General features: G+C 42.5%; 1 protein-coding gene across 2 annotated transcripts in view; it reads left to right on the top strand.

Annotated features, from left to right (window-relative positions):
• The first annotated feature begins 42 nt into the window (after positions 1-42).
• PLEKHA8 (pleckstrin homology domain containing A8) overlaps positions 43-11458 on the top strand; it is a 168940-nt gene continuing 157524 nt past the window's right edge. The window contains exon 1 of one of the 2 annotated variants that reach the window (XM_033930736.1): positions 43-346. In XM_033930736.1, coding sequence (XP_033786627.1) covers positions 253-346 — 94 coding nt within the window. In that variant the 5' untranslated portion in view covers positions 43-252. The remainder of the gene's footprint in view (positions 347-11458) is intronic. The other variant, XM_033930735.1, reaches the window with a different exon arrangement.

Genomic DNA, 11458 nt, shown 5'->3' with positions numbered 1-11458 from the left:
CAGAGTTGGAAAAGGCGCAGCAGACTTATCACATTGCTCTCTAGTTGAATAGCCCGCCCACTCTTTATCCTTCCCGGAGCGCGATTGGCTCTCGCGGGGTTCTAGGAAGAGAACGTTTCATTGTCTGCTTCCCCATGGAGAAGCCGACTGGACTCGCGGCAGCGGCTGTGTCAGTCTGCGTCCCGATTGGCCGCTGGCGCTTCTAGAGCGAGAGTAGAGGGTCTCGGAGACGTGAGCGTGCGCGCAGCGTTGATGTGTCACCGCTGGGGGATCGCCGGTGCTGATCTGAATGGAGCGGCCGCGGGCATGGAGGGGGTGTTGTACAAGTGGACCAACTATTTGAGCGGTGAGTGGCGGCGGATTCCTTTTTTGTCCCGGCGCTGAGAAAGTCACCAGCGTCAATGGCTTGAGTACCGAGAGAGAGGAGCTCAGTGTGTGCTAACATCACGTTCTGTGTTGAATGAGGAGGTGCAAAATTTAAGAGCAAGCAAAATATGCCTAAATTGTATCGTACTAGAAAGCACTACCTACCTACAAGCATTCCAGTTAAGCTTTTATTAACATCTTATACATTTTTCAATGAATTCATAGTTTCAGAGATTACAGGTATTGTAAATTATTTAATCATAGCATCACACGCTTATTATTTTAAATACAGTACTGTATATTAATTTTGTTGCACGATTTTTTTTAAGTTTGTCTCTTCTGTCCTCAGTGTATGTATAGTACTATAGTTTGCGTAAAAAATGTTTTAGTGATCAGAAAATAATCTAAACATTCTTATTGTGCCATCCATTAACAACCCATTATTGAAGTGGCTAGTGTTTACTTCGTTTATTTGTTGGATTGTATAAACTTCTAAATCCCGAAATTGAGATCGCACTTCCTGCTTTTCAGGTATTGATTTATGACTGTTTTTATACTTCTTTAATGATGGAGTTGAATGAGTTTCTGTGAACTAATCTTGAGTGCACCTTCCCTCCCTAGCATGCATAACATGGGTAGGTCCTTTTGGCCTCATGTTGCCCATAGTGAATCATGCTCAGTGTGCTGTCTTCTGTACTGGAGAGGTGTGCCAGGGAAGTGAGGAGCCACCAATGGATTATTACTTGCTATAAAATCAGTGGGGTGATCTATACAGCCATGTGACCCTCCTCTGGCATTGCACTCTCTTGCACTATAGTGATGGCATTTATCTTACTTATAAATATTCTACAATATATGTTTTATTTTTATTTTAAAAGCTTATATCCAACTTAAACCTAAGCAGGTTCCAAATATACATATATAGATAATAAAATAGACATGTAACATTCTTCATTAGACAATAAAAACAAATAAAATCACACATTCTGCATCCAGTATTTCATAGTAATCAATATAAGAACATAAGAAGTTGCCTCCACTGGGTCAGACCAGAGGTCCATCTCGCCCAGCGGTCCGCTCCCGAGGTGGCCCATCAGGTCCGCGACCTGTGAAGTGATTTCTGACCACTTCTATAACCTAACTCAAGTTCTATCTGTACCCCTCTATCCCCTTATTCTCCAGGAACCTATCCAAACCTTCCTTGAACCCCTGTACCGAGTTCTGGCCTATCACATCCTCCGGAAGCGTGTTCCATGTGTCCACCACCCTCTGGGTAAAAAAGAACTTCCTAGCATTTATTCTAAACCTGTCCCCTTTCAATTTCTCCGAATGACCCCTAGTGCTTGTGGCTCCCCACAGTTTGAAGAATCTGTCCTTATTCACTTTCTCTATGCCCTTTAGGATTTTGAAGGTTTCTATCATGTCCCCTCTAAGTCTCCTCTTCTCCAGGGAGAACAGCCCCAGCATTTTTAACCTGTCAGCGTATGAAAAATTTTCCATACCTCTTATCAGTTATCTTCATCCATTTGCAGAAAAGCTTCTACAACTACATAAGAACATAAGAATTGCCGCTCCTGGGTCAGATCAGTGGTCCATCTTGCCCAGAAATCTGCTCATGTAGCGGCCCTCTGGTCAAAGACCAGCACCCTAACCGAGACTAGCCCTAACAGTGCACGTTCTTGTTCTGCAGGAACTTATCTAACTTTGTCTTGAATCCCTGGAGGGTGTTTTCCCCTATAACAGCCTCCGGAAGAGCGTTCCAGTTTTCTACCACTCTCTGGGTGAAGAAAAACATCCTTACGTTCGTACGGAATCTATCCTCTTTCAACTTTAGAGAGTGCCCTCTCGTTCTCCATACCTTGGAGAGGGTGAACAACCTGTCCTTATCTACTAAGTCTATCCCCTTCAGTACCTTGAATGTTTCGATCATGTCCCCTCTCAATCTCCTCTGTTCGAGGGAGAAAAGGCCCAGTTTCTCTAATCTTTCGCTGTACGGCAGCTCCTCCAACCCCTAAGGAGGTTTTCAAAAGTTTGGGGTATATATATTGGGTATACTTCAAAATTAAGGAAGCACTGGTTTGTGGGCAAATGATGGAAGACATATTGCATGCTTCAGAGGCTCATAAAAACAGTTTATGGCCTTTCAACCATCACTTCTTAAGAACATAAGCAGTGCCTCTGTTGGGTCAGACCAGAGGTCCATCATGCCCAGTAGTCTGCTCACGCGGCAGCCCATTAGGTCCAGGACCTGTATAGTGATCCTCTATATATATCCTTCTATCCCCTTTTCCTTCAGGAAATTATCTAATCCCTTCTTGAACCCCAATACTGTACTCTGTCCTATCACACCCTCTGGAAGTGCATTCCAGGTGTCCAGCACTCTTTGGGTGAAGAAGAACTTCCTAGCATTGGTTCTGAATCTGTCCCCTTTTAATTTTTCCGAATGCCCTCTCGTTTTTACTTGGAGAAAAGACATCACCCCAATTTCCTCATTTGTACTTGACAACACTCCAATAGAACTAGTATCTACTTTAAAAATCCTAGGCGTAATCATTGACAATAATCTAACCTTTCATAATCATATTAGCCAAACCGTTAAATCCTGCTTCTACAAACTCCGTCTAATACGATCTATTTCATCATTTCTAGAACCAAAATCTATCAACATACTTATCCATTCTATGATCATCTCAAAACTAGACTACAAAACTAGACTACTGCAATTCTCTGCTGTTCAATGTTTCGCAAAAAGAAAAGAAGAGACTTCAAATAATCCAAAACACTGCTATAAAACTCATTCACAAAGCAAAAAAATATGACCACGTAACACCACTTTTGATCAAATCCCATTGGCTGCCTATTAATCATCGAATTACTTTTAAAATAGCATTTTTAGTTTTCAAAGTACTGCTATTTAACGAACCACAGTTCATATCTAGAATGATTATTCCTTATCATTCTTCTCGAGCTCTCCGATCGTCATCCCAAGATCTATTATCAGTTCCGTCCTTAAAAATAGTGGGTACAAGGAGAAATGAAATGTTTTCTGTTTTAGCTCCTCAAACTTGGAACGCTCTGCCTCTCTTTATTAGAAAAGAAAAATATCTTATCACTTTTAAAAAACTTTTAAAAACATTTCTATATAATGATGCGTTTTCTAACTAATCTTCCAAGGCTATGATCATTTTTTCAAACCAACTTTTTATTTTTTATTTTATTTTTTTTTTCTCCCCCCCCTTTTGTGTTTTTACCCCTTTTATGTTTTTTACTAGACTAAGATAATTGTAACTTTTTCCCCTTCCCCTTTGTGTATCCTGTTTGTCCCTAAATTATATTTATGAAGAAACCTTATTTATTTTGATTTCGTTTGTCTTTTAAACTATTGTTTTTAAACTTTGTTAAAATTGTTTTAAGATTGTTTTAAGATTGATTGTTCCCCCATAAGTTGTTTTAAACTGTGCATCGCTTAGAATATTTTTTTATATAGGCGATTTATCAAATAAATGTGAACTTGAACTTGTTCTTGTAGTTTTCGAAAGTTTGAAGAATCTGTCCCTCTCCACTTTCTCTATGCCTTTCATGATCTTAATTTTGAATTGGGGGTAACCTTTTTTTTTTTTTTTTAAGACTCCCTGTAAGTGCTTGGAGAAGAAATACATATTCTTTGATCCCTTAATAATTAAATTTCTTGTTAAACAGCCTGAAAATTGGTTGAGAGTAGGTAAAAGGAGCTATGAAGATGGATGAGGCTCTATAGTTGGAAGAAATGTTTTCTTGTATTTATTTATTTTATTTTTCCTTTTGTGTTCCCTTCCCCTTTATTTTCCTATTAACATAACTTTATTCTTCTATACCGCCTCAATCAAATGATTTCTAGGCGGTTTACACAGAAGAGAGCTGGACAATGAGCAAAATACAAATAGTTTCCTATATATACACAGTGTAAAATTTTTGTTATCAATAAAACTTCAGTTAAGAAATGAATTTATCAAACAGCACAGTCTTAATTTCTTTTTGAAATGCGCCATAAGACAGCATGGTTCCACTAATGTAACTACCCAACCAGGATTGTTGCTTACTTGCTTGAAAAGCAAGAGTCCTGTCCAAAAAAGATCTGTATCTGCAGCTGGTGATTTTAGGATAGGTGAATAAATTGCAATTCCTAGTTATCATCGAAGGGCTGTATAGCACAAATTGGGATAGAAGGTAGATTGGAGCCAGTCCCCAAACCAGCTTAAAGCAAATACAAGAGAATTTAAATATTACTCGTGCTTCCACCAGCAGCCAATGCAATAGTCGATAGTAGGGAATGATATGATCGTTTTTCTTCAACCCAAATATTAATCGGACAGCTGTGTTCTGAACTATTGTCAATTTTCTCAGGAACTCCCAAATAAACAGTATTGCAATAAACCAGTATAGATAAGACTAATGCCTGCACCAATAATCTAAAAGATAGTGGATCAAAGTATTTTAAAATGCTACCTTCTACCCCACATTATCCTGTCTTGTTCCATTACACTGTCCCTATCCCCACTTTTAGATTGGATGGTTCATCTCATAGGTGGAATAGAAAATTCTAATAAACTTGAACAATGAAATGAGCTTGCCAACTACCGCAAACCACTCTGCTCCCACTGAAATAACCCAGATGCTTCCGCAAAGAGGAATGCGTTCAGTAGTTAGCAAAATCTAACATGGTTTGATTCAAACTGTAACCACTCGGGCAAGAAATTCCATGGCAATGGTATCTACTGAGAAGAGAGCTTCTGCCCTGTAGCTATCCATACCACTTCTAGGTAGGATTGTGCCACTTCTGTGTAGGGGCCTAGATGCTGTGTACCCTTCTCCCTTAAATACCCAGGTCTGTTTTCCTAGAAAGACTTGAGTATGAGAGAGCAGGCACTGACTTGTTACTCTGTAAAACCAGCAGCCAGTGCAGGGCCTTTAATTCAGATGACATTCTTGCCTGAATGAAAGATGTTCAGCAGCATTCTGAATCGTCTGAAGTTGCTGTAACATAAACTAAGATGGCACTTTAACACTTTGTATGAGGTAGTATATAAAACTAAGTGAATCCAATCCCACAATGCATTGCAATAATTTGTGCCCCCTAAAACCAATGATTGCACTGCCTATCTAAAATCCACAAGAGGAACAGTAAATAGTGCCTTATTTAAGAGGTACACACTAATGGGTAAATGAGGCTTCCTACAAGCAGTCTTGCGCCTGGAGATGCATGACCTACTTGTCATGATTTTGAGCTAATTGGGGCTTTAGGCTCTTCCCACTGCATCCCAAGATGCATTGGGAACGGGAAAGGCTGAAATTCTGAGCATTCAGCCCTATAGGCAGGAGGGAGGGAGTGGGCTTCCTTCCTGCTGATTGTCATCTGAAGGTATGGGGGTGGGAGGGTGGTGTCCAGGAATGTGTGTGTGTGTGTGGGGGGGGGATTTCATGTGGTCCGATGATGATCGGGGGGGGGGGGGGGGGTATAGGTCTCGGCGGCTCTTTTTTATTTTTGTTAGTTTGCAGGTATGCTGGAGAGGATCGGTGCCTGTGAGGGAAGGAAGAAGAGAGAAATCTCCCTGCCAGTTCAGCTGATCCTGGCAGGAAGAAATCCCTGAAACTGGCTCAACTGATGGGGTTTCCCCTGTAGTGATCAGACAAGGTAATTGGGTATGTCTGCAAAACTTGCTTTGTGTGTTTTTCACGTGGACGTTTCTATTTTTGAAAATGGCCAAAAAAGATAGATGTACTAAGGACCAAAACATCTACATAGGTCATTTTCAAAAATAAAAGAGAGACGTCTGGCTGTTTTGAAAATGGGCATTTTCTCTACTGAATTTCTGGACGTTTTTTCCAAAATGTCCAATTTAAGACCTAGATGTCCTATCGAAAATGCCCCTCCACCTCCCATAGAGGGCCTGCCCAGTGGTGGCTATGGTGATCTTTTTTTGATTGGAGAAGAAAGCCTCGAGAGCATTTCTCCCAACACTTTACTCTGGGTTGGCATCTGTTTCATCTGGTGGTGTATTGGAGATGTTACAGTGGAGTTTGTTTTGTGTGTGTGTGTGTGTGGGGGGGGGGGGGTTTGCCTAGGGCTCCTTTTACTGAGCTACGCTAGCGATTTTAGCACGCGCTGCATTGCCGCATGCGCTAGACGCTAATGTCTGCATTGAGCTGGCATTAGTTCTTGGCGTGTAGTGCGGGCTTATTGCGCACTAGCGCACCTTAGTAAAAGGAGCCCTATAATAAGAACATGGCAGCTATATTTTACCCAGTGTGAAGTACTTCGGGAAGTGTTCTTTTGGGGCTTTTTTTCTCCACAGAGGGGGATCTTCATGGCCACTATTGGGCAGGCCTTCTGTGGGTTGTGGAGGGTCATAATAAAAACAAATGTCTACGTCAAATTTGGTAGTATGGCACTAGACGCCCCAAGTTTGGTAGTGGGAAAATGCCCATTCTTGAAAAATATGTCTAGAATTTTTTTCCCGAAAATCGTCTGGACGTCCAGGCTATTGTTCATCCAGATCGCCAGTACGTCCATTTTTATATCACATTTTTGACCAAAATTTCATCCGCCAAGGACAAGACCATTTAGACGTGGGAGGAGATAATCTAGTAATGGACTGGCCACCCAAACATGGCATCTTACAGGGCATTGCTGTGAACTTCACAAAAAGGGTGCCACATAAACATCTCACCAGAACTCCATTTATATAGTGAGTCCCTCAAAACCTACTATACCTACCTGTCCACAACCCCAATAGCCCTTATGGCTGCAGGTGGCACCTATATGGCAGTAGAGTAGTTTTTTGGGGCTCACATTTTCCACCATGAATGTAGTGGTTAGAATAGCATAAGGGCCTGGTCTCTCCTCTCTATGGTTCACCAGCCCACCTTCCAGTATTCTTAAGACACCTGTATGCAACTCTACTAGGCTTTCCTATAGTAGGTGCTGATGTTCCGGAGACATGTAGGTATTTTTTTATTCTGATATTTGTGGCAGTGTAAAGGTGTCAGTCATCACTGAGGAAGTGTGTGTGGGGTCTCAGTGGTTATCCCTGCAGGACGACTAAGTCTAGGTCAGCCCACAACCCGCCCAAATACCGCCCTCCTCCAGATATGCCCCTTTCAGCTCTGGGCGCACAGTGGCATTCAGAGGCCTAAAAAATCTCTGGATACGTTCAAAAATTTTGTTTGATTATCGGCACTTGAATGACCTGTCGTCCAAGTGCTGATTTGGCGGGTTTTTAGACGTGTTTAAGTTTCAATTGTGAGCCCCACTGTGTATAACTTATTAACAGTGACTTTTAAATTTTGTACATACCATGACAGTAATGAACTTCATTCCTAAGCCAAGGTATGTAGAGAATGAATTTATTGCTGACGCTCACCATAGTACTTGCCTTGTCTTAAAGAGAGCTTTCTTCCTCATCCACGCATTGAGGCTGTGGAGTTCTACCTATCTAATGGATACTGAATTTCTATACAGATGTGCTTGAAAATTCTTTTTATTTAAGCCTGTGGCAGATGGGAAGCCTAGTGCAAGTGTTTATACCTTGCCTGGCTCAGGTTACCACTATCTGCTGGCAATAAGAAGGCTAAGCAAATACCATATATATATATATATATACTTGAATATAAACCGGGTTTTTTTGGGCAAAAAAATTGGCCCAAAAATAGGTGTCCCGGTTTATATTCGGGTCAATGCCCCCTCCCAGAATTCGTGGGAGCCAGTAAGGAAGCCGCTCAGCACCAAGAAGCAGCGCCAAATCGCGCTGCTGCTCATGCAGCTCAGATGGCGAAGTTGGATTGCGCAGCCAGTTAGCAGTGGGGCAGGTGTTTGGAAAGCTTGCTCCTTCCTGCAGCACCTCCACCAGCGGGCAGAGGACCCGCTGCACCTCCACCAGATCGGCAGAGGTATGAAGATAGGGCAGGGGGGGAAAGAAGGAAGGAAGGAAGGGTGCTGGCTGCAGAGCCTGACAGGGAAGGGGAGGATGGAAGGGTGCTGGGTGCAGAGCCTAACAGGGGAGGGAAGGAAGAAAGGAAGGGTGCTGGGCATAGTGCGTGACAGGGGAAGGAAGGAAGGGTGCTGGGTGCAGAGCCTGACAGGGGAGGGGAAAAAGGAAGGGTGCTGGGTGCAGAGCCTAATGGGAGGGAGGGAAGGAAGGAAGGGTGCTGGGTGCAGTGCATGACAGGGGAAGGAAGGAAGGGTGCTGGGTGCAGAGCCTGACGGGGGAGGGGAGAAAGGAAGGGTGCTGGGTGCAGTGTCTGACGGGAGGGATGGAGGGAAGGGGGCTGGGTGCAGAGCCTGACAGGGCGGGACACATGAATATTAAGCCACCCGACTTATATTTGAGTCAACCATTTTTTTTCCTCCTTTTTGGTGGAAAAGGGGGTCTCGGCTTGTATTCGGATCGACTTATATTTGAGTATATACAGTATATAGTGCATATAGCTCTGAAAAATAGAATAATTTATTGAAGCACAATACTTGTAATGAAGAAAGGCATGATTAGCAATGTTTTCTTGGAAGTAGATTTGTTACAAACTGTATCTTTTGTCAACTAATAAATGTTACTTATTGAAAAGAGAACCAAAGTATCCGTTTGTCTGACTCACACTTCTGGAACCAAAGAAACTTTTATCTCTGATTCCTGACCTCTAGGAGAAAACATAAAACAGCCTTACAACCTTCTCATGGCAGATAAGACACAGATCCAGGAAAGTCTCTTGTTCCATGATGGATCCATCTGAACTATTTCTCAGTCAGAAACCAATATTTATTTATTCATTCAATTGTCTAACCCAGGGGTAGGCAATTCCAGTCCTTGAGAGCTGGAGCCAGGTCAGGTTTTCAGGATATCCACAATGAATATGTATGAGATGGATTTGCATGCATTGCCTCCTTGAGATGCCTCCTTGCATGCATATTTATTGACATACATTTAGAAGAAGAGTAGAACTAATACATATATGCACACAACATTAATAATTTATTAATCAACCTTACTTTTTTCATAAATATTATAAATATATTGAATATACCACCCTCTGACTTATAACAAACACCTATTTCAATAGACAACACAGGCAAATGCCCTTGTTGCCTCAAAAACTTGGATAATCAGCTCCACATTGTCCAGTTTTTTTATTTAAAATGTCCTTGCCAAACTGGATTAAACTCCTGCTTTCATGATAAGATCTTGTTCTCTCTGGAATAACAACTGACAAAATGTTCAAGCCAGAGGGTGGTATATTCAATATATTTATAATATTTATGAAAAAAGTAAGGGTGATTTATAAATTATTAATGTTGTGTGCATATATGTATTAGTTCTTCTCTTCTTCTAAATGTATGTTATGTGGTTAAACATAAAAATAGGGGAAGATTTGTATTTGAATACATCCATTAGCAGTATTGATTGGGATTCCATGCATATTTATTGTGGATATCCTGAAAACCTGACCTGGCTCCAGCTCTCGAGGACTGGAATTGCCTACCCCTGGTCTATACTGTTCTCCCAGGGGAGCACAGAATGGTTTTACATGAATTTATTCAGGTACTCAAACATTTCTCATTTCTCCCTGTCTGTCCTGGTGGGCTCACAATCTCTCTAATGTACCTGGGGCAATGGGGGGGGATTAAGTAACTTGCCCAGGGTCACAAGGAGCAGCATGGGGTTGACCCCACAACCTCAGGGTGCTGAGGCTGTAGCTTTAACCACTCTTATGTGAGCCAATACTTAGGTCACAGAGGTGAGATGAGGTGCAGATAACAGAACTGCTACTCCCGTCTCCCAAAAGGGTTAAATACAAAAGTATATTCGATTCGCTCTTCACAGCTGGAATAGCCTCCCAATTGACATCAGGATGGAAACATTCCAGAACAGATTCTGAAAAAAAATTTAAAAACTCTCTTCTTTGAAAGCATACACACCGTAGACAACTAACTCAAAATATCTAATCTAATCTATTTCTGTGTCGCACATACCTAGGCAGGCTCAAGGCGACTTAAAAAGAGAAGAGAGAGGAATGGAGGAGAAAAATGGGGAATATTGGGGCAGGGGGAGATCTGAGAAGTTCAAGTGTCAAAGAGGTTGGTTTTCAGTTTTTTCCGGAATGTGGTATAGTTGGATTCTGTTCTGGTCGTTTCAATGATACCCTCTACTCAAGTGCTAAACAGTACAATCGAAGAACCTCCATCCTCTCATCTCTATTGCCCTATTCATAATTCTGTCTTCCTCAAACTACTATAATGTACTGTTTTCATTCTGTTCAGAATTCTGCTTCATACCTGGTATTCTGCCAGTGGTGTTATGCTCGGGTTACCCTTCTTCTCGAGTCGCTTCACTGGCTCCCTGTTCGTTTCTGCATACAATTCAAACTCCTCTTACTGACCTACAGGTGTATTTATTTTGCATAGGGTACCATATTTGTGAAGACAAAAAAGAGGACATGTGACCCGCCTATATTCCACCCATTTCCTTGGTCCTCTTGCCTATTCTCTGTACCATTTTAGTGTTTCTCTCTTCCTTCAACTCTCCTCCCCTATGGGTGCTTCCTTCTCTCCTTCCAGCTCCCCTCTCCTGTGGGTATTTCTTTCTTTACAACAACCCCCCCCCCCCCACACACACACACACGGGTACCCCTCTCTCTCCTCCTCTCCTGCTGTTTCTGTCTCTCTCCCCCCAACTAGCACTACCCTTCTCCATGCTCTTTTCTCCAGCATTATCTCCTTTCCATAATGCTTCTCCAGCCCTCCCTCCCTCCATGCTGTTGCTCCAGCGAATCCAGCCCCTCCCTCCCTTTCTTCATGCTGTTTCTCAAGCCCTCTCCCCCTCCCTCCTCTGACACTATTTCACCTCACGACCTCTTTAGCTCCCAACTCCCCCACCTACTGTAATTGAATCTTTGGGCAGCCAACAGCAGTGACAAGATAAGCCTGCTACTGCCCAGCCTGCCCTGGAAGCTGCCTCTCTTCATGTCCCGCTTACGCAGGAACAGGAAGTCACTGCAGAGAGGCAGAGAGGCAGCTTCTGCGGCAAGGCAGCGGTAGCAGGCTTACCTCGCTACTGTCAGCTGC

This window comes from Geotrypetes seraphini, chromosome 2, assembly GCF_902459505.1.
Source record: "Geotrypetes seraphini chromosome 2, aGeoSer1.1, whole genome shotgun sequence".
Classification (NCBI taxonomy): domain Eukaryota; kingdom Metazoa; phylum Chordata; class Amphibia; order Gymnophiona; family Dermophiidae; genus Geotrypetes; species Geotrypetes seraphini.
Note: the sequence above shows the minus strand (reverse complement) of the source record. Positions and strands in the feature narration are given on the sequence as shown.